The 23207-nt window shown below is 43.2% G+C and overlaps 1 protein-coding gene across 3 annotated transcripts in view; it reads right to left on the bottom strand.

Moving 5' to 3' along the window:
• Window positions 1-4343: 4343 nt before the first annotated feature.
• Window positions 4344-23207, bottom strand: part of si:ch211-276f18.2 (glucose-fructose oxidoreductase domain-containing protein 1) — a 135956-nt gene continuing 117092 nt past the window's right edge. For all 3 annotated transcript variants that reach the window (XM_038797092.1, XM_038797095.1, XM_038797096.1), the window contains exon 2: window positions 4344-7970. In XM_038797092.1, coding sequence (XP_038653020.1) covers window positions 7051-7970 — 920 coding nt within the window. In that variant the 3' untranslated portion in view covers window positions 4344-7050. The remainder of the gene's footprint in view (window positions 7971-23207) is intronic.

The following is a 23207-nucleotide window of genomic DNA, read 5'->3' as shown; positions in this document are numbered from 1 at the left end:
CAGAGGAGAACGTATTGTTCCAACTTTATCACTGATCACACAATATATGACCAAGTAATGCTTCATGCTGTCATTACAAAAAGGAATATTACGCATTGCACAACTAGGACTACTTTTTAAAAAGTACACATCTATATAGTATACATATAGCCTATTTAGTTGCTGATACTCTCTTAGCTCCTATAGTATAATAAACTATTAATAGGCAATCAATGAAATTGTGCTCATTTTACTAGAATTTGTCTATAGCTACATCTTGTCTGTAACTATTTTCCATAAGGCAATTAATGTCCGAGAGATATAAACAGCTTGTACAATTTACAGTAAAAATAGATAGATTTCAATACAATTATTGCACCCTCTTCAGAAATACATAACACAATTTCTGGTAATCCTTTTAATGAGCGCTATTCCTTATGTTGCAATTGAGGGCATGTAGCATTAGAAAAACAGATGAACTCAGTTGGACAAACTGTAAAAGCAGTAACAGAACAATGACAGTGCACACTCAATCATTTGCATATTACAAGTTGCACATACCAGAAAGCTCAGACAAACAAGCGCAACATTCATTTAGTATTCCAAATAAACAACACAAGCTACGTCTAACAGGCATGAGACCAACAAACATAAACATCAAGCTTACAGTAAACCTCTTTAACCCTCTTCACAGTACTAGGATCTTAAAGTCCAATTGTTTTGTGCATATTTCAAATAAGAACATTTATTTTAACAAATCAAGTATGTTTTTGTCTGTCCTATCTATTATATAAAATATAAACTTTGTATAGTTTATAGTACTTGAATTTTTACCTTGATAAATATTTTTCTGCGTATATATACAGATATTCATGCTAAAAATACATTACCATAAATAACACAAATAATTGACAGACAAGTCTCCTCTGTACATATATCTACCATTCAAAAACATTAAAAGAACACATTTAGTAATAATTATTGATTCACATCTTATCAGCAACAATTAATTTCAAGTACAATTGCAGACAACAGTCTGAGTGAGCATATTATTTTTTGTTCACTCCCAACTAAAAGATGTTTTAAAAAACTGGAAACACTTTTATCTAATGTCCTAATTTCGCCATTGATTTATCATAGATTGCTTGTTTTACAAATCTTTTTTGTTTTTGTGTATTGTAAATAGTACAGACCTGTATGTGTCAGAAAATGGATCTCGTCTTAGAAACAAATGACACAGCTTCAATTGGGATTTATGTTTTGATCCTACCACAGTGAATCCAGATCAAATATATTTTGGATTAATTCATGTGAGATGCAAAGAGGGAAAGGGGTTGGCTTTGTTCTACTCAATTTGCATTGCTTAGATTAATAATTCTGGTACTAAGTATCAATGTGTCCTTTTATACTAACTCTGAGTAAAAGCCAGCCAAATCTAAGTAGGGGTGGCATGTAATACTGTGTTGCTGTCACCCCAACATATATGTTTTTTTAAATTATTGCACACCTTTAAGTATTGCTTATCATTACACAATTTCCACAGAATACAATAGTACAGCACAGGAGGCCAATCAGCCCATCAAATGAATGTTAGCGCTTTCAAAGAGCAATCCAATTAGTCCCAATCCTCAATTCTTCGCCATAATCCTTGCAATTTATTTTCCTTTGATTATTTATCCAATTTCCTTCTGTATCTGTATCCACCATCTTTTCAGACAGTCCATTCCAAATCCCAAGCACTCACTGCATAAAAGAGATTTTCCTCTGGGCCTTTTACCAATCACTTACATCAATGTTTTTCTCATCGACAACATCCCAGAGAGATGTAACTTCTTTTTAGCAGCAATTCCAACCCAGTTATTTGTGTTTTCCGCCTCAAGAGTCCATTGCACAAAGCTATATTATCGTACTCAAATTAAGTTTTGTGGCAAAAAGTACTGTCATATTTCAAAATAAATTGTTCTTAACTTTTTTCAGTTACCTCCTATTGCAGCTCCCAGTGACTCTCCTATAGAGAAGTGGTTTCCTCTGCCATGATGCCAGTTTTGGCCCGACGTTTTGAGAATCCATTATTGGATGCAAATCAGATTATTTTCTACATTGCTCTTCAAACGAAAATAAATATTTAGAGGATACCTACCTACTTTATGGCTCTTTTTGGCCTTTGATTGTATGTGCCTTTGGTGTACGGAATGGCCAAAGAAAGCAATTTTAGCTCTAATTCATTTTAGAATGGTGGGGCAATTTTTACTCCCAATTGGGAGCAAACGGAAAGAATTTGGGCCCTTCCCCATAATTTTCTATGCTGACTCAGAGCCTGCGCAGACCAGCTGCCGAGGGTATTTGCAGATATCTTCACCACCTCACTCCTCCGCTCTGAACTTCCTTCAAGAAGACCACCATAATACCAGTACCAAAGAAGAACAAGGTAGCGTGCCTCAACGACTACCAACCGGGTGGCCCTAATGTCTGTTATCATGAAATGCTTTGAGCGGCTAGTCATGAGACGGATCACTGCCAGCCTCCCAGACGGTCTCGATCCACTGCAGTTTGCCCATCACCACAACCGGTCCACAGCAGATGCTATCTCACTGGCCCTGAAATCAACACTAGAACACCTCGATAACAAGGACACCTATATAATACTGCTGTCCATAGACTACAGCTCCGCCTTCAACACCATTATCCCAACAAGACTAATAGCCAAACTCCGCAATCTTGGACTTGACCCCCCCCCCTTTGCAGCTGGATCCTTGACTTCATCACCAACACACCGCAATCTGTAAGGATAGGCAACAGCACCTCGTCCACAATAGTCCTCAACACCGTGGCCCCACAAGGATGTGTGCTCAGTCCTCTACTGTACTCCCTATACACACATGACTGTGTGACAAAATTTAACTCCAACTTCATCCATAAGTTTGCAGATGATACGACTGTGGTGGGCCGTATCTCAAACAACGACAAATCAGACTACAGGAGGGAGATAAATCACTTGGTTGCATGTGTACCTAAAATAACCTCTCTCTAAATGTTGGAAAGACAAAGAAACTGATCATCGACTTCAGGAAGCGCAGCATGACACACCTTCCCGTCTGCATCAATGGCTCCAAAGTGGAGATGGTCAATAGCTTTAAGTTCCTGGGGGTCACCATCACCAACAGTCTGTCCCTGTCCACTCACATTGATGCAACAGTCAAGAAAGCCCAACAGCGTCTCTACTTCCTATGGAAGCTAAAGAAATTTGGCATGTATGCATCGACTCTCACAAACGCCTACTGATGTGCGATAGAGAGCATCCTATCTGGCTGCATCACAGCTTGGTATGGCAACTGCTCGTTCCAAGATCGCAAGAAATTGCAGAGTGTGGTGAACTCAGCCCAACGCATCACACAAGCTTGCCACCCCCACATTGATTCTGTATACACCTCCCGCTGTCTCAGGAAGGCAGGCAGCATTTTCAGAGACCCCTCCCACCCAGGCATGCCTTCTTACCACCCTTCCATCAAGCAGAAGGTACAGAAGTCTGAAGACTCGCATATCCAGACATAGGAACTTCTTCTTCCCCACAGCTACAAGACTCCTCAACGACTTTCCCTCGGACTGATCTATTCCCTGTAAGAACACTATTCATGACGCCCTATGCTGCTCTTGCTCATGCATTTGCTTTGTTTGCTTTGTTTGGCCCCTTGTTCCGCACTGTAACCAATCACTGTTTGTCGATGCACCATTTGTCAATGTTCTCTGTTGATTATTCTTTTCTCTACTATGTACTTACTGTGTACGTTCCCTCGGCCGCAGAAAAATACTTTTCACTGCACTTCGGTACATGTGACAATAAATCAAATCAACTTGTTGATATATGTTAATGAGGGGTGAAACTCTATGGTGGGTGCACAGATTATGAAAATTACTCCTACGTGTACATTCCAAATGCACCAGTGCTAACGGGCGGGTGAAATAACATGGATATCATTTTGGCCTTTTTGTGCTATCACAAATTCGAAGCCTTAGAGAAAAGATCATGACGTTTGTATTTTTTCATCTTCTAGCAAAGCAGAAAGATTAGCGATTTCCTCTGTGACTGCACAGAAATCCCTCAAAAAATAAACCTGAATTTCCAAATGATAGGGTCAGCACACATACTTAATAAAAGCAAATTACTGTGGATGGTGGAATCTGAAACGAAAGGGAAAATGCTGGAAAATCTCAGCAAGTCTGGCAGCTAGTTTCGAGTCCGGCTTTGACAAAGAGTCATCGGACTCGAAACGTTAGCTCTTTTCTCTCCCTACAGATGCTGCCAGACTTGCTGAGATTTTCCAGCATTTTCCCTTTACCTTTCGTTTCAGCATACATACCTGTTATTTTTCAACGCAAGACAACTTTAAGGATGAAATTTACTTCACATGATTTGTAGAATGTTAAGCAATAGTTTCACCATGGAACGAAACGCACAGACCAATTGCGCCACCGAGACTGGGAAAGGAGAATGTCAAGAGTGGGATAGGAATAAGTATTGCAACTTGACAGGATCTGCTTCTGTTGACATTGTAGGCCTTATTTTTTTGAAAATAGGGATCATTTGAGAGGTCCTGCTAAGGGCTGAAAGCATTTCAAATGTACTTTTAAAAAAGTAAAACCAGTCTGCTTTACTGACTTCTGCACTGCAGTGGTATTGATTTCATTTACATCCATTTTTTCCTCCTGGTGAAGCAAGGTTGCATGAATCCTTTTTCCTAATTTGATTGGACTCATGGAGAAATATTCAGTGTCATTCGGCCTAATGTTCCCTGGCACCTATTCCCCTGGCACCTATTCACACATGCTTCCTGTTGATTGGCAGCTGCATCTTCTCTGTGAAGGAGGGTTCGTAGGGGTTGGGTTTGGAAATTGGAGGGAGAGTTACATGCTTTCCTCACAGTATCTGGGCGGAAGGCTACACATTCTGGAGGGGAGGGGATACATTGAACATATTCTAATATACTAGTAGCCCTACCTTGTAAACTCAAATTAAATTTCACTATATATGTTCCAAATATCTGAAACGTAAGATTTTTTTAAAAGTTTCCTTTAGAAGGAAGGAAGATATCTTCTGTCATGCAAACTATCACAACCATTACCTCATTAGCATTCTTTATATAACAGCATTAAAAGCTTTTGTGGACAAGGGATAGAGGAATTGGATTTTAAAAGTTCTGCTCTTAAATCTCCTAACAATTTTTATTTATGTTATATATTTAAACTTTGAGATTTTATCCTCTTTTGCTGCACCGTGGACTTTGGCAGGAGGGATAATCAAGTGAGTTATCAGCATTGCCACAACTCACTCGCTGTCACCTACTCAAGATCCATCAAGGATGGGCAACAATTGCTGGCCTTGCCAACGATGCTCAAATCCCATGAAAAAATAAAGAAAAAACCTTAATCAATGCTGTAAGTGCTGCCTCACGGCGCCCAGGATCCAGGTCTGGGTCACTGTCCGTGTGGAGTTTGCACATTCTCCCCGCGTTTGCGTGGGTATCGTCCCACAACCCAAAAAGATGTGTGGGGTAGGACGAATTGGCCACGCTAAATTTCCCCCTTAATTGGAAAAAAAGAATTGGGTACTCTAAATTTATTTTAAAAACTCACTGCTGCAAGTACAAGAAGTGATGAGAATGGACCTGAGCAGAACCCATGCTTGCTGATTATTTTTGACTCACACCTTCTCAATTGCTCAATGGTTTTCCTAATAGCCCCATTGAGACCAACAATTTATCACCTGGGGAAATCTAAATGCAAATGTTAATGAAGGGACTGCCCCTTCAATTTGTCCATCAGTTAATTTGATTTTGTTTACTTGGTTATTTATGTTGATTGAAATAGTCGGTCAGTTTATGATAGTTTACACACCAATCAGCCTTGCCTACTTGTGATCTCTGTATACATACCCTAGCCTTGTGTAATATTTGTGTTTCAGCTTGAGAAATTATACAGCATATACTTGGGAAAGCAGCAACAGATTCTTGTCATTCATTCTCGGAATTGTCGATACCCGGTGGCCCACAGAAGGTGGTAGACACTTTTCTTGAACTTCCGGTAGCCCAACTGCGTGGCTGTTAAACGTTACTCACACTGATGTAGGACAGGAGTCACATTTCAGCCAGATTCCTTTCTGTGTACAATATTGGTGAACTATGTGTTTTTTTTTTTGACAATTGGACAGCTTCCTGCATTGCTTTCTTTCATGTTTCTAGAATTTGCTTTAAAGTACATTTTCAAGCTACCAATGTGTGGCTTGAGCTCACATTCTCTGGTTTATCAGTCCGGGCCTTTGGATTACTAGTTCAGTAACATAACCACAACAGCATATATTATTTAACAATTTTGTTTTTCAAAATGCATTTTTAAATTTTTAATTCCCCACTTTATTCTTTCCTTCTTTGAGTCCCCTCATAATAAGCACCTTTTGAACAGGTAACCTGGAAACCCACTTTCAACTGTTCACCAATAATGCTCCTCGACCAATCAATAAAGAATCTACATGCTTCCCATTACAGGAATCTATTCCGCCACGTCACTGCAAAAGCAATTAAGATTGCAAATGCATTGCATAGTGAACTGCTAAGTCAGACCTGGAGCTGACTGGCTGCAAAATGTTACGATTATTTTTAAAGACTTATCTTTGAGAGGTAACTTTTATGATTTTGCACTCCTCACACAGGTCTTTGCACAATGGCAATGCACAGAAGGTGTTCATGCATAGAGGTTCACACCTGTGGCTGGCTGGATTTTCTGTCAATTAAAATTAATAGATCTCCGAGTTCACGGACAGGTGCTCCAGTTCTGTAACGTTCTGTGCCTGGAGTGAAAATGGGATGGTCCTCCGTAGTTATTAACACTTGTTTGCTTTAATAACATTTTTGTTACCAGACACCACTTCAAGCTTACTTGGTATGTTGCTAATGAACTCTGTAGCTGTGTCAATATTTATTGAAACCAGGAAGTCCCAGAGATGTGGCATTAGCATCCAAAAGTATTAATTCCTTTTACATTCTGAGTCTACTTGTCATAAGAAGTTGTTAAAAGCAGTTAGTATAACAGTGACATTCGGCTGCGGCGCATAGCCTCACTAATCAAATATGCAGGGCTAATCTCAGGCTCTTCTGTCATAATCACAATGTTCTGCCATTCACCAGTCTCATTTGATTTTTTAATGGTGTCCACAACACACAGTGCATACAAACAATCCTCAAATGTTGCTGCCATAGTTAGTGGTCTCCCATCCCAGGTTCGTCGATCTTCTTGGTCTTGAAATGCTTGCCGAATGGCTTGAACCATCATGATAGTACCCCTGAGAAATGGGGATGGGATATCCCTGAATGCTTTTTCTGGGAGAAGGGCGTTACATACAGGTGTTGAGTCTTCTAAAATCAATTCCTTTTGAGATGCACTATTTCTTTGTCCATACAAGTCGCAGCCATTTACCATTAATCGGCCAGTGGACCCCACCACGATGATTTCTTGTTTAAAATCCCCAGGGACATTGAAATTCAAAGTCACAGTACAGCACACACCACCTTCTAAAACCATCTGAAAGGTGCAGAAGTCATCGCTGGTGATCTGACGTATCCCTCTGATATGCTCGGTCTGCTTCACAAATGTTTTCAGGAAGCCATGGACTTTGGCAGCTTTTTGGCTGGTCAGAAAAGTTAAAAGGTCAATGATGTAGCTTCCCACGGAATGTAGCCCTCCACCCCCCATCAGGTCATCACAGCTCCAGTTGTATTTCTTACCCAGAAGACTCCCACTGTGAACCTGAACCTCACAGATCAATAAGTCCCCCACGTAGCCCTCTTGAATCATTTGCTTCATCTTAACAAAAGCAGGGAGGAATCGGAGAACGTTACCCATTATACTCATTAGTTTGGGATAATAATGTGCTGCTGACATCATCCTAAACGCATCCAGAGGGGTCGCAGCTCTGTCGCAGATGACGTTTTTCCCAATTCCTAGTTGAAAATGAAAAGAAAATACATCAGCAATGCAGTCACAAGTACTTATGCCTACTGACAACAACAGTGTTTAACCACAAGCAGATAACAATTGATTTCTCTAATTCAATCACAGTGGAGAAATTGGAAGGCTCAAATTACTGCAGTAAAGATGAGTTCTAGACCTGCCTCTATAATTCTATTACTGCAGCCTTTAAGTTTGATTGGAAATGATCGCTTTCTGACTTGTACTACCGACGGACGTTTTAGGCAGGTTGTAAAACTAGAGAGAGATGAAAATGAAGTTGGGGACTTTAACTTTATCATTTGGTGCTGATTTGATTTTTAGGCATAAACAGGGCAGTACAAAAATGCAAATCAGTCTCAATAGGATTGAGTATATAGCCATAAGTTGGGCGTGCTGCCCCCCCTTCCCCCCCCCCCCCCCCCCCCCCCCCCAGTCACCCATGTCCGTTCCTCCTTTACCATGAACCTCCCCCCAGTTCAAAATGGACAGTCTCACATGTTCCCACATCATACTCAATTTGCCAGATCTTTGCCCACTCACCTAACCTACCCATGTCCACTTATAGCCTCCATATGTTCTCTTTACAACTTATTTTCCTACCTATCTTTGTGTCGTCAGCAAATTTAACAACCTAACCTTCGACCCCTTCATCCAAGTCATTTATAGAAATTGTTAAACGTTGAGGCCTCAGCACTGATTACTATCTTCTAACCAGAAAATGACCCAATTACACGATCTCTGTTTCCTGGCCAATCTTCAATGCATACCAAAATGTTATCCTCTGCACCATGATTTTTTATTTTCTGCAATAAACTTTGAAATGGAACCTTTTCAAATGTCTTCTAGAAATTAAAGTACACTATATCCACCGGTTTTCATTGCACATGTTACTTCTTGAAAGAACTCTAATAAATTGGTTAAACATGATTTCCCTTTCACAAAATCATGTTAACTCTGTCTATAACGTCTTTAATCATAGCTTCTAAGGTTTTCCCAATGTCCCTCCCTTTTTAATAAAGAAGTTACCTTAGTTTTTTCAATCTAATGGAACCTGTCCTGAATCTTGTAAATTTTGAAAAATTAAAACCAACACCTCAATTATCTCACTAGTCCCTTCTTTTAAAACCTTTTTAAATCCATCAGGACCCGGAGTCTGTCAACCCACAATTCCAACAATTTGCTAAGTACTATCAAGTACTAAATACACAGCAAAGCTGAGATAAACACCCAATTTCAAGCTGAGCAGGAAATCATTGGTTCACATTTTCCTCGCTGTAATAAAGGGATTTTTAAAAATCCAAATACAAACTTTTGAGCTACAGTATTGATGTTTATTATCTTAGGCAGTGCAGATCAAAGGGCTTCTCATCATGGTTAGTTGGTTCGAATCAGTTACAATATTTGTGTACATACTTTCCTGCAAAATTGACAACGTATGACATTTTCTTCTCTTGCTTCAATGTAATAGTGCTATTTGTAGACTTGAAATGCAGATCAGAGGCAGTTAAATGTTGAAATAGTGGAAAGGTATGCATTAGGTTTCACAAAGTTCTCTTATTCATAGATTCAGCAATTGCCCCTTTAGGGCTGGTTTGTAAATATCCCAAATTAAGACGTTTTATTGAGACGGCTGCATGAATCTGCAGAAAATGTATACATGAATGCATTTAACTTCTGAAAGCGCTTTGAAAATAGCACACTACAATTTATTCAACAGGAATAAAATATCATAAAAGTTGCTTTTGTAAGAACGGTGAAAATAGGAACAGGTATTGCATGTGTACAGTATGTCCGAAGTCTGTGTATATACAAATTGCAGTCCTTGTATACAGATACATTATATTCTACCAATGTATGCGTATAGTGGGTGGAATTATTCAAAAAATAGCAAAGTGTTAGGTTCTGACTGAAGGCCGATGGGCTGGATTCTCCAATTTTGAGGCTATGTCCTCACGCCGGCATGGGAACGGTGGCGTTTTACGCCCGAAAATAGGGTGTAAAACGGCCACCGATCCTCCGTTTGGCTGGGGGCTAGCAGCCGAGCAGCGTAGAGCACCCGCCTCTCTTGGGTGAAGGCAGATGTGAAATATTCATTTAACACACTACCAATATCCTCTGGCTCCACCCACAAATTTCCCACCTTAGTCCCTAATGGGCCCTACTTTTTCCCTAGCTATCCTCTTCCCATTGATATACTTATAGAATATATTGGAATTTCCCTACTTCTACCAGCTGGAGATTTCTCATATTCCCTCTTTGCTCTCCTAATTGCTTTCCTAAGCATCCTGAACTTCCTGTACTCCACTAATGCCTCTGTTGATTTGCCCCCTTGTACTTATTAAAAGCCTCACACTTCCTTCTCATTGTATCCTGAATATCTCTGGTCATCCATGGTTCGCTGAGCTTATTACTCCTTCCTATTACCCTTAAGTACTTACTGGATCTGTAAAGACTTAATTACCTGCAAATGCTCACATTCAAAGTATCGTCTTGCATCTTTGACTTTGCCTATATATATGTTTCTGGAACCTACCTCTTCGTTCACCTGAGGAAGGAGCTGCGCTCCGAAAGCTAGTGATTTGAAACAAACCTGTTGGACTTTAACCTGGTGTTGTAAGACTTCTTACAGTGTAAATAATGTACTACCTGTGTTTGAATAAAGGGAAATATATGGAAAAATAATTTCAGATGTTAACAAAACTTAAGGAAATAACCTGTAGTCAATGTGGAACAACTGATCATGGTCTGGAACACCGATTATTTGGCGTAGGGTAACAGTCTAAAATTCCAATATTAATTATATTCAAAGCACCTTGCATCACTGCTTTCTAAGTAACAAATAATTACTCTGTAATATTAGGCTAAATTTAGGCTAAAGGGAAGATTGGTTATTGGATCCAGTAACAGGGAAGGAACCAGAGTAAATAGGAGAAGAAGGGAGGGAGCATCTAGGCCATAGTGACCATAATATACGGCATGATTTAAATTTTTAAAAATAGAGTCTGTTCTGGGTGTAAATGGACGGCACGTGTGGCGCTGGGAATGACCCCACTATAAAAAGGCAGTGGGTTTTATTTGAGGCCTCGGTGGAGCGCACTTCACCCCATATCCTGCACTGAGTAACTCCGACAGCGGAGCACCTCAATGCAGGAAGAGATCGGGGCACCTATGTGACCCCTGGACACCTCCCCCAATGCCCAAACTTGCATGTTGGGGGGGTCCTCTAGCCCCCCCACATCCCACCACATACTAGCAGGGCACCCTGGGCCCGATACCTGGTGCGGGCAAAATGTCCGCTTGGCACCATCAGCCTGGCACTCTGGCATGTGAAATCAAAAACATAATTTCTAAATTTGCTGATTACGCAAAATTGGCAGGGAGGGGGGAGTCAATTCTGAGAACAGCAACCAATTACAGAAGGACATTAATAAACTTGCAGAATGGGCAAATCATTTTCAAATGATAAATGCGATATTGTACATGTTGGTCGGAAAGATTAGGAGGTCACTTATTACTTGAAAGATGCAATTTTTGGTGGGGTAGCAAAAAAGCAAGTGAAGCACGAGGCTTTATTTCTGGAATGAGAAATAGAATTATAAATAAATAATATTTTAAGCAGCACTCTACATGTGGTCTGACCATGGTTTAATACAGTAAAGAAGTTTTGTTACACCTGTATTGAACCATAATTAGAACCCACTTAGAGTACTGCATAACATTCTAGTCATCATATTATAAAAAGGATCTAGAGACACTGGAGAGGGTGCAGAGAAGATTCACAAGGATGATACCAGAAATGTGTGCACACACATCAGGAAAGGATTGATTAGCTGGGTCTCTTTTCCCTCGGAAAAAGGTGGAGGGGGAAATTAACTAATAGATGTCTTTAAAATTATGAAAGGTTTAATTGAGTTAATACAGAGAGGTGGTCTCCTCTTGTGGGGAAGAGCCCATCAATATAAGATAACCCAACAGGAATTCAGAAGAAACTTCTTTACCCAAAGAGTTGTGAGAATGGAACTCACTGCCATGGAGAGTGGTTGAAATGAATGGTATAGACGCGTTTAAGAGAAAGTTAGACAAGCAAATGAAGGAGAAAGGAATAGAGGAAAACAATGCTACATTTGGATGGGGAAAGATGGGAGGAAGCTCAAGTTGAACATAAATGTTGGCATTTATGGTTGGGTGAGATGGCTTGTTTCTGTGCTGTATATTTGGGGAGGCAGTGGTATTGTTATTGGACTAATAATCCAGAGACGCAGGGTCTGGGGGCCCAGGTTCAAATCCCGCCAGGGAAGACGGTGAAATTGGAATTCAATAAAAATCTGGAATGAAAAGTTTAATGATCAAATGATTGTTGATTGTTGTAAAAACCCATCTGGTTCACTAATGCATGTAAGGAAGAAAATTTGCCATCCTTATCTGGCCTACATGTGGCTCCAGATCCACAGCAATGTGGTTGACTATTAAAATGCCCTCTGAAATAGCTAAGCAAGCCACTCAGTTCAAGGACAATGAGGGATGTGCAATAAATGCTGGCCCAGTCAGTGGCGTTGGCATCCATGAATTATTTTTTTTTAATCCAAGGTAATCCTATTTAAATTTGTCTAGTCCACCTCAGATGCTGCTATTCAGCTATTCTGTTCTCAGTATGAATTGAAGTATAACACTACAAAGGCCTATTTTAATGCTGGATTATGAACTAAGCATTTTTGTTTTGTGAACCTGTTGTACTGGTCAATTTGTTTTTCATTTTTCCTTTAATGTGGCTCTTTGGGACTACATCATTAAAAGTCATGAGAAAAAAAGAGACTACATTAAACAGCTTAGAAAAATATTGTTTTAAATTGATTTATATTCCCGCATAAAGAAAGAATTTGCCAAATTAGATTAAGATGACGTCAAGGATAGAACTTTGAATATTTTTTTTTGTGTGTTTGCATTTTTAAGCAGCAACCCAAATCTGCTACTCCAATTTTGCCATCAATCACTGTTGTGTTTTATTTACAATCACATCTACTAAACTCCCACAAAGTTATTTTTGCTGCTTATTCTTGTTTTCTAACATGTTCATCAACTCCCTAGCATCTGCCAGTAAAGATTCTTGGGTATTACACTTTATGACAAAAGTGATTGTGGAGCTATAAACTGGGATTATCACCACAATAAATTGAAGATGAAATGGGTTAATGTCATTTATTGTCTTTTTTAAGGGTGGCATGTGGTGCAGTGGTTAGAACTGGGACTGCGGCGCTGAGGACCCGGGTTCGAATCCCGGCCCTGGGTCACTGTCCGTGTGGAGTTTGCACATTCTCCCCGTGTCTGCGTGGGTTTCACCCCCACAACTCAAAGATGTGCAGGTTAGGTGGATTGGCTACGCTAAATTGCCCCTTAAGTGGAAAAATAAAAGTAATTGGATACTCTAAATTTAAAAGAAAAAAAAATTAATGTTTATCTTTAATAAACTTAGAGTATCCAATTATTATTTTTTTCCAATTAAGGGCCAATCCACCAACCTTGCACATCTTTTGGGTTGTGGGAGTGAGACCCATGCAGACAGGGGGAGAATGTGCAAACTCCACACGGACAGTGACCCAGGACCAGGATTGAATCCCGGCCTTGGCGCCGTGAGGCAGCAGTGCTAACCACTGCCCCACCGTGCAGTCCTGTCGTTTAATGTTAAAATCTGATTCAAAATAGAATAAAGTCAAACCACCAAATGGGGAGCAGCAGTTGGATATTACCTTTCATCTCAGGCTTCAAATTTGCATGTGTTGGTGAGATACATCTACTTTCTCTCTCTCGTTCTCTTATGCTCTTTCTCTTTATCTGCCTGTCTCTTTCTCTGTCTCTCCATACTAGTTGCCATATTCCAAATTCAATGAACACAGGCAGTACTATTTCTCTCTTTGTGGGAATGGGCTCACAGCAGAAAGCTACCCATAACTGAATAGTTGTTGGCACTAAATTGAAAACTTCACTCAGAGAAGTTGTCAGAATAACTGAAATGGGAAATCAAAGCGTGTTTCTACGGTTTTCAGAGGAAGGTCCAATAAACAAACCATAAGAAGCTACTGGGACTATGTGGCCATTTTGGTCATTACCATGAGTCAAGCCTGGTAAATTGGAATCAGTGCTGCAAAACGTTCATTGACCCCAAAGGAGATGTCAAGATCAATTGATGCAATTCAAACGCATATCTGTCTAGTCAAGGCTATTCAATTGTGGCATGCATATCACCCAAACACATTGTATCACACTCATTGAAACACTTCCCTCACATTTATACAGCAACAAGAGCTAGCAGGTCCTAACTGGCAGGGGACAGTCATGTCAGAATGCCCTGACCCCCAAAGAGGCACAATGCTTGTGTTCTATGGATCAGCCATTGCTGAGGCAAGGTGGCACTGAAACAACAGAGGATGATAGAAGATCTTCATATATTTTTATTAGAGTTTTTCATTTTAAAAAAAATTTAGAGTACCCAATTATTTTTTTTCCAATTAAGGGGCAATTTAGTGTGGCCATCTAACCTGCACATCTTTGGGTTGTGGGGGTGAAACCCACGCAGACATGGGGAGAACGTGCAAACCCCACACGGTCAGTGACCCAGGGCCGGGAACCCGGGTCCTCAGCACCGCAGTCCCAGTGCTAACCACTGTGCCACATGCCGCCCTAGATCTTCATACATAATTCTCCTTCTCATATCTCACATAACCTCATCCAAATTCTCTTCTGATTTACAAGCAGCAGATGGTGTAACCATTTACCTCTTATCTACATAATATTTTCAACCAGTCCCCTCTTCACAACTCTACTTTGGTGCTTTTCTCCTTTCAGATTGCCAAAACCTGCAACGTGGCCAGGCTGTCATGGAAGAGTAACAGATGGAAGAGCAAGATTGCAGGAATGTTAAAGAGACTCCATCATTCAAACTCAATCTTGCAGCCAAACTCTATTTTTACTTTAGAGAATAGCTTAGAGGCAAATGTGCACATGGTGACATAGGTAGTCTGTAGCCATGGCTTGGGACAATACAAGTACAGGTGCCTACTTCTTGAAGCATAAGGTCACATACGAGTTCTGCTGTAGAGGGTCCATATCATCTCTTTGATTTAAAACATAAATAAATTTAGAGTACTCAATTCATTTATTCAAATTAAGGGGCAATTTAGCATGGCCAATCCATCTACCCTGCCCATCTTTTGGATTGTGGGGGTGAAACCTACGCAAAAAGGGGGAGAATGTGCAAATTCCACATGGACAGTGATCCAGGGCTGGGATTGAACCCTGGTCCTTGGCGCCATGAGGCAGCAGTGCTAACCACTGCACCATCGTGCCGTCCTGTCATTTAATGTTAAAATATGACTCAAAATAGAATAAAGTCAAACCACCAAATGGGGAGCAGCAGTTGGATATTACCTTTCATCTCAGGCTTCAATTTTGCATGGGTTGGTGAGATACATCTACTTTCTCTCTCTCGTTCTCTCACTCTATTTCTCTGGACTTGGGACCTCAGCGCCGTGAGGTAGCAATGCTAACCATTGCGCCACCATGCTGCCCTATAATCTCTTTGATGAAGCACACCACAGAAGTTCTGATGAAAGGTCATTAACTGTTTCTCTTTCCACTTCCTGAGAATTTCCAGCATTTTTGTTTTGTATTACAGAAGAAGGTTGATAGGCATGCACAGCACAATGCTTGTTGCATTGGAAAACCTTCCAGAAAGCTTGTGTGTAATGTTAAGTAGCATGGAGAAGTCCAGTACTAATTTGGCGTAGAGCTTGGAGCCGATGCTTTCCAGTGTGGGAATGGTGTCCATCTTTATGGCAGCACATGTGAACCCAACCATTATTCAACATCTGATGGCCAATGTATCAACCTCCATTACAGCACAAGCTCCAACTGCCTTCTCTGCTTCCGGGTTCTTGCTGTGGTTCTTAAGTCTTCTGAGCTTAATGGCAATGTGGTGTTCCTAAAGCAGCTTGTTCCTTAAGAGGGCTGAAAACTCAGGGACAGGATCAGTTAATGTTACAGCTAGGGGGCCATTCAATGAATGGAGCCCAATGCACGACTGGAGGATACCAACCCTTAAGGTTCCATGGTGTTCAATGGCAGTGATGCAAGTAGCAGTATCAGAGGTGACACAGCCTCATACAATTAAATTGAGTTGTCACTCATGCTTGATAACATTAGCAGCAAATAAAATGCCAATCACCTCTGGAGGGTCACTCAACACCTGGCTTCATGCCGTGCAAAAAATGCCAGCTTGGCCCTGCCAGCTGACAGGGCCACCTGGGTAGTGCCAGACTGGCACCCTGGTGGCACTGCCAGGGTGCCAGCCTGGCACTTCCAGAGCGTCCAGGTGGCACTGCCAGGGTGCCTAGGTGACGTCAGAACTGCCAAGGTATCAACCTGCCCAGAAGACATGCACCTGGGGACTTCCAATCCTCTGGAAGACTCCCCCCACAAGTGTCGTTCCTGCTGGTCCGCATTTGTGGAGACCCACACTGAATGGCACTTTCCCAAGGTCTCCAAGACAAGGGAGTTAGATCCCACATCTTGATTAGGTCACGGGAACGCATATTAGAGTGAGACTTACTCTAATATGCAGATTTTCCAGAAAATGATCGCACGCACAATTGGATTTCCCGGCATCTACCGGTCGCATTGTGTCACGCTGCTTTTTGGGCGCAGTGCGACCGGTAGATCCCACCCAATGATGCAGGATGTGGCACAGGAAGCCATTGGAAGTGATACTCTTATGATTAGTTAGATGAGAATGGAACTACATGGGTACAGTGTCACCTTGCTGGACAATAGTGGAAAGGTGTTGGATAAGGATTGTGTAATCAACCATGTCAAAGGCTGCAGAATAGTCAAAAAGGACAAGGGATGTTTACTTTTGTCACTGTAACTGTCATGACCATGTGAAGATGTTTCCTAAAAGTGATCCATCAGCTAAAAATTTGTAATTTATCAGTGATTCAATTTAAAAATAGCCCAGCAGACAAGGGTGAGATTCTGTTTGGGAGATTATGGGGTTAATTCTCTGTTGGCAGGATTCTCCATTCTGCTGGCAGCACACCATCGCCTGGGAAATGCCATTGGGCAGCGACGGGTGATGTGTTTGGCAGGTTGGTTTGACATTGACTGCAACTGGATGCAGGGAAGCTAGAAACAAATGTCTAACACCGGAGATGATCCAACACGGTTTTATTTAAACTATGAACGGCTGTACATGTTCAGCTGTGGGTTGACACTCTACTAATCCTACTGATGACCTCTTACTGGCTCGACCAAACTTAATGGCTACCACATGGCAATAATGTCCACTGACTTGTGCACTCTGACTGTCTCAGTGTCTGGGACCTGCAGCAGGCCGCGTAATGGCCAGGCTTCCCACACTGTAGGCATCGCCGTCCTTTGGCTGGACTTTGCCGCTTTAAATGGGCGGAGCCACAATTCGGACACGTCATAACGCTGACGTCAGCGCATTCCGTGCACCAACGCGCATGCGCAGTGCGGTCGGCCGACGTACGCACCTGCGCATGAGGGTTCTCGGCCTCGTCGTCCACCCAGGACCCGGGAAAAGCGCGCAAAACGGCCACTCTCCTCGATGCTCAGGCCTTGCATTTTTTCAATGGCCTGCACCCGTTCTGCCTCGTGGGAGGCCAGCTTTGCAGTTTCCGCCGCCCTGATGTGGGAGTAACGATTCTTGGCATGCTCATGGACCACGCACGTCTCAATAGCGACGGAGAGAGTTAACTGTTTTATTTTGAGGAGCTTCTGCCACAGAGAATCGGAGCGGACCCCGAAAACAACCAGTTCCTGGATCATGGAATCAGCCGCCGAGCTGTAATTACATGACTGCGCCAGGATGCGGAGCTGGGTCAGGAAGGACTGAAAAGGTTCATCCTGACCCTGAAGTCTTTGTTGGAAGATGTAACGTTCAAAGCTCTCATTCACTTCAATGTCGCAGTGGCTGTCGAATTTTAGCAGGACCGTTTTAAACTTCGCCTTGTCTTCGCCATCGGCAAAAGTAAGCGAGTTGTAGATATGGATGCCGTGATCCCCCGCGGTCGAGAGAAATTGCGCGATCTTCCTGGCATCCGATGCTGCCTCACAGTCGGAGGCCTCGATATACAGGAGGAACTTTCGCTTGAAGATCTCCCAATTGGCAGCGAGGTTGTCGGAGATGCAGAGCTGCGGAGGAGGCTGGATGTTTTCCATTTCGCTGGATGGCCGCTTTCTGGTCATTGCAGAGTTACTCGAGGTAGGTTCGGCAGGATTAATAGCACTCTGGTACCATGATGTGTTAGGCGGGTTGGTTTGACGTTGACTGCAACTGGATGCAGAGAAGCTAGAAACAAATGTCGAACACCGGAGATGATCCAACACGGTTTTATTTAAACTAAGAACGGCTGTACATGTTCAGCTGTGGGTTGACACTCTACTAATCCTACTGACGACCTCTTACTGGCTCGACCAGACGTACTAGCTACCACATGGCAATAATGTCCACTGACTTGTGCACTCTGACTGTCTCAGTGTCGGGGTCCCGAAAAGAGCGGGAGTCTTAATGCCCTGTGAGCTTTATAGTGGTGGTGTCTTGTCTGGTGATTGGTTGTTCTGTGTTGTGTGTTCATTGGACATCCTATGTGTCAATCACTGCCTGTCTACATCTCATTATATACATGAGTGGATATTATGACAACGGGAACGGAGCATCCCGCTGCCAACAATGGCGCACCGCCGAGAAACAAGCGGCTGGGGAAGCGTTCTTCCGCCGGAGAATTGCTACTGGTTTGCGCTCCCAACAAAGCAATTTAGCATCCCTCACCATTCAAATTTATGCATGGCGGCAATAAGAAGGATTTCCGTGGGGGCCGTGTTATCGGGCCGCCATTTTGAGTGGGTAGCCCAATAGCCAAGTCTCGAGGCCAGCCCTCCTGCAACATAAATGATTCCTCCAACACCCCCCTCCCGCATTGCAAAGCAGCCCCCTACCCCCCCACTCCCAACAGGGAACCCGAAAAAGGGAACCCCCCACAGAGACCGCTAACTAAAGGCCCCGCCCCCCCCCCCACCCCCACACAGGGACGCCCTAAATAGGGAGATTCCCCCACAGGGGCCCCCTAACTAAAGAAACCCCCAGAGACCCCCTAACTAAAGGACCCCTCCCAGGGACCCCCGAACACCTCAGTGCATCTCATCCCAGATCACGCCATCAATTTAAGTTGTCACTCTCTTTCCTCTTCTTCTCAATTCATAGTGGCACTATTCTTTGTATTATCTGTTGCATTCACAACACCATTTTCTACCTTCAGCACTACCACCCCCAACTCCCTAGGTTAAGCTGGTAACCTAGTACTGTCATTCGTCACCATGATTTCTGACTCCTATCTGAAGTTAAAGCTGCTCTATGGGATAGAACTCTGTTGTACACTGGACTTTGGAATTTATCTGACAAAACCGTCATAAGAATTTGTACCCAAAGGGTGCAGTAGAGTTGCATTCTACAAAACTGCGGTAGCTTTGAATAGGAGCTGGATTTGGGTTATGTGGCACAACATAGATTTTCATAAATAAAAACAGATAAGCATTCACTAACAGTAAAATACCGACTGTCCATGTGAAAATGGACAGATTCTTCTAGTATTATTTTCATAGTTCCAATAAATGCTATTTTAGAAATGGCAAATATATAATATATGTATGGACATGCAGTCTATAATTCAGAAAGCATTAAAAACACCAGCATAAGATAAATATAGAAAATAAATCTAATATATTTTGCACCATAAACTATAAGCCTTGTGGCTAAGCTTGGCTCAATTGCTCTAAGCTCTGAATTTTTTTTAAAAGCCCTCTGAGTTGGAAGTTCCAACTCCACTCTGGGTCATGACCACATTATTGAGGTTGACACTCTAGGTAGAACTGAATGAGTATTGTATTATTGGTGGTGTTTTCCTTCTGTGAAGTGTTAAACCAAAGTTCCACTTCGAGCAAACTAAAGATCTCATGGCACTATTCAAAGAAGGCGTGCAGTTCTCATACTCTGAGAAATGTTCATCCCTCAACCAACACAACCACAATAGATCAGCAGAGTGCGTGAACTTGCAACTTACCAATTAGATTTGAGAACCCTCACTGCGTAACACTAACTAAACCAGGGAGTATATCAGAAAGCATGGGGGCAATTTTGCGGCGGTGCCTAAACAGCGGCCCGGGCGCACAATCCCACGAGAGTTGGGGAATGGGATTCTCCCCGTTTCTCGACTTTCCCCGTCCCTTGCTGTCCCCTGACACTGCCCTTTGGCACAAGTTGGCACTGTCCTGATATAGTGCCAATACCTGTGCAGTTGGATGGGGGTGGAGGACCCCCGATACCTTCATGGTGGCAGGGCGAGGGAGAGCGTCCGATATAGCTTTGTGGTGGGGAGTCTGGTCTGAAAACTTGGCTATGCATCTGGAGAGATACCAGAGCATGATACTCTGACAAATTCTTGGAAAATTCTGTTAAATTATTTATTTGTAAATCATGTACAGAAAGTGAAATAAATGGAGGGAAAGAAAGGCAGGATTAAGAGAAAATGTTAAGAGACAGGATTAAAATAAATAAACAATGTACTTTTACTTTTTCTTTAAGACTTGTAACATGAATTCAATTCTTGAGCCATACAGAACGAACATCACCTTTAACTTAAGGTGAAACAAGAACATTCTGACAAGGGGGATGGTGAAGTCATGACAGACAACTCAGTTTGGAGAAATGTTCCATGTGATCCGATTGCCAAGGGAAGAGTCGGGTGCCAATTTAGCACCTTTTCACAGCATCTCACAGAAAAGACAGCTACTGATTAGTGGAAAGTTTAGAGGAGATGTGCGAGGAAAGCTTTTAAGACAAAGGTGAGTGGGTGACTAGAACTCGCTGCCAGAGGAGATGGCAGAAGCAGGTACGATAGTGATGCTTAAGGGGCGTCTTGACAAAAATAGAATATGAATAGAGGAATACGGGCCCCAGAAGTGGAGAAGGTTTTAGGTACAGGGGCAACATGGTCGGCGCAGGCTTGGATGGCCGAAGGGCCTGTTCCTGTCATGTACTTTTCTTTGATATTTGTTCTTTGATTGGGATGATGAGACAAAGACGTTACTTCTGTGGGGAAGCAGGTGAACGGTTTTCTGTTAACCATCAAGCAGGATGCTTCTGAGGGCTCGGTTTCTGTTGAAAAGGAAGATGAACAGAACAATCACCTGAACATTTAGGAAGCAGGGCGAGCTGCGCCTTGCTGGTGATAATTGGATCTGGAAAAGACAATGAAAGTTTCAACCTGGTGTGGCAGGGAAAGCACAACCTGCTGGAGTGCAGGGGGTAACTGTGGGATTGTTGCTGTAATGCTACATATCAGCCAGAAGTACGGTGAACAGTGAAAGAGTTTTGTAAGATATATTTTGGTTGCATTCATTAGTTAGTGCAACAGTAACCTTTCTTTAGTTCACTGTATTAGTTGTCTGTTATGTAGGCGGAATTCTCTAGCCTCCCAGCCACATGTTTCTCAGTGGCAAGGGTGGCAAGGTAGCACAGTGGTTAGCACTGTTGTTTCTCAGAGCCAGGGTCCCAGGTTCGATTCCCGGCTTGGGTCACTGTCTTTGAGGAGACTGCACGTTCTCCCTGTGTCGGCGTGGGTTTCCTCCGGGTGCTCCGGTTTCCTCCCACAAGTCATGAAAGACGTGCTGTTCGGTGAATTGGACATTCTGAATTCTCCCTCAGTGTACCCAAACAGGCGCTGGAGTTTGGCAACCAGGGGCTTTTCACAGTAACTTCATTGCAGTGTTAATGTAAACCTACTTGTGACAATAAAGATTATTATTATAAGTTACTGGCAGCATGGCGGTAGGATTCTCTGCTCCCGTTGCTGTCAATAGGAATTCCCATTGAAGGCATCCCACTCTGCCAGAAAACCCAGGGGCAGGGGTCAGGTGCCAGCGGACTGCTGGAGAATTCCGGCCGTAATGTTTGATATATGTTGATTTTAGTTTGTCACAGTCAAAACATTTGGTTATTTTGGTCAGTCGCTGGGAAATGTATCTTTTTTAAAGTTATTGGCCTTTTTGGGGATTGTAACAATATTTTTCAGAAATATTTTATTTTCAAAGTTGTGACCTTAAAGTATTGGCTTGCTTAGCGTCAAAGAATTCTGCAACACCGAGAACAAAGTTGCTCATTCAAACACACGGGCCTACCCAGACCCTGCTCGTGCCCCCTTACGTCCAATCTAATACATCACAAGTAACTGAAGAGATGGGGGGCTGGATTCTCCAAACCCCGACGCCGAAATCGCGGCCGACGCCGGGGGGGGGGGGGGGGGGGGGGGGGGGGGGGGGGGGGGGGGGGGGGGTGGGGGGGGGGGGGGGGTTGGGGGTGGGTGATCCAGTTCCCCGCATGGAATTGGAACCGGCGTTGGTTCCCTGATTCTCCGGGGCCGGAAAAGCCGCACATCCCCTTACCTGAGACCATTGCTAGACTCCCGCCCTCCATTAGAACATAGAACAGTACAGCACAGAACAGGCCCTTCGGCCCTCAGTGTTGTGCCGAGCCATGATCGCCCTACTCAAACCCACGTATCCACCCTATACCCGTAACCCAACAACCCCCCCCTTAACCTTACTTTTATTAGGACACTACGGGCAATTTAGCATGGCCAATCCACCTAACCCGCACATCTTTGGACTGTGGGAGGAAACCGGAGCACCCGGAGGAAACCCACGCACACAGGGGGAGGACGTGCAGACTCCACACAGACAGTGACCCAGCTGGGAATCGAACCTGGGACCCTGGAGCTGTGAAGCATTTATGCTAACCACCATGCTACCCTGCTGCCTCCAACTGGCCAAAGTCCCGACGGCGTGGATCTAATGTGCTCCAGATGGTCGGGATATCTGCATGGCAGCTGCGGACTCAGTCTGCGGCCGCCCTGGTTGGGGGCGGGCCGATCGAAGGGCAGAGGGTCCTTATATGCGGCCGGGAACGTTTGGGGCAGCCGGTCCGGGTCGAGCGTGTGGCCGATTCGGGGGGGTCTATTTTTAGGGTCCTGCTCTGTGGTCTGAGTCCACTATGGAGCACGGCATGGCCGCTGGAGGTCACCGCCGTGCGCAGCCTCTGACCCGGAAGTGCAGAGGCCCATATCTGCAGCAAAAGCTACTTGATCCACGCCGGGTCCCTG

The sequence above is a fragment of the Scyliorhinus canicula genome, chromosome 5 (assembly GCF_902713615.1).
Source record: "Scyliorhinus canicula chromosome 5, sScyCan1.1, whole genome shotgun sequence".
NCBI lineage: Eukaryota > Metazoa > Chordata > Chondrichthyes > Carcharhiniformes > Scyliorhinidae > Scyliorhinus > Scyliorhinus canicula.
This window is presented reverse-complemented; position numbering and strand designations above follow the sequence as displayed.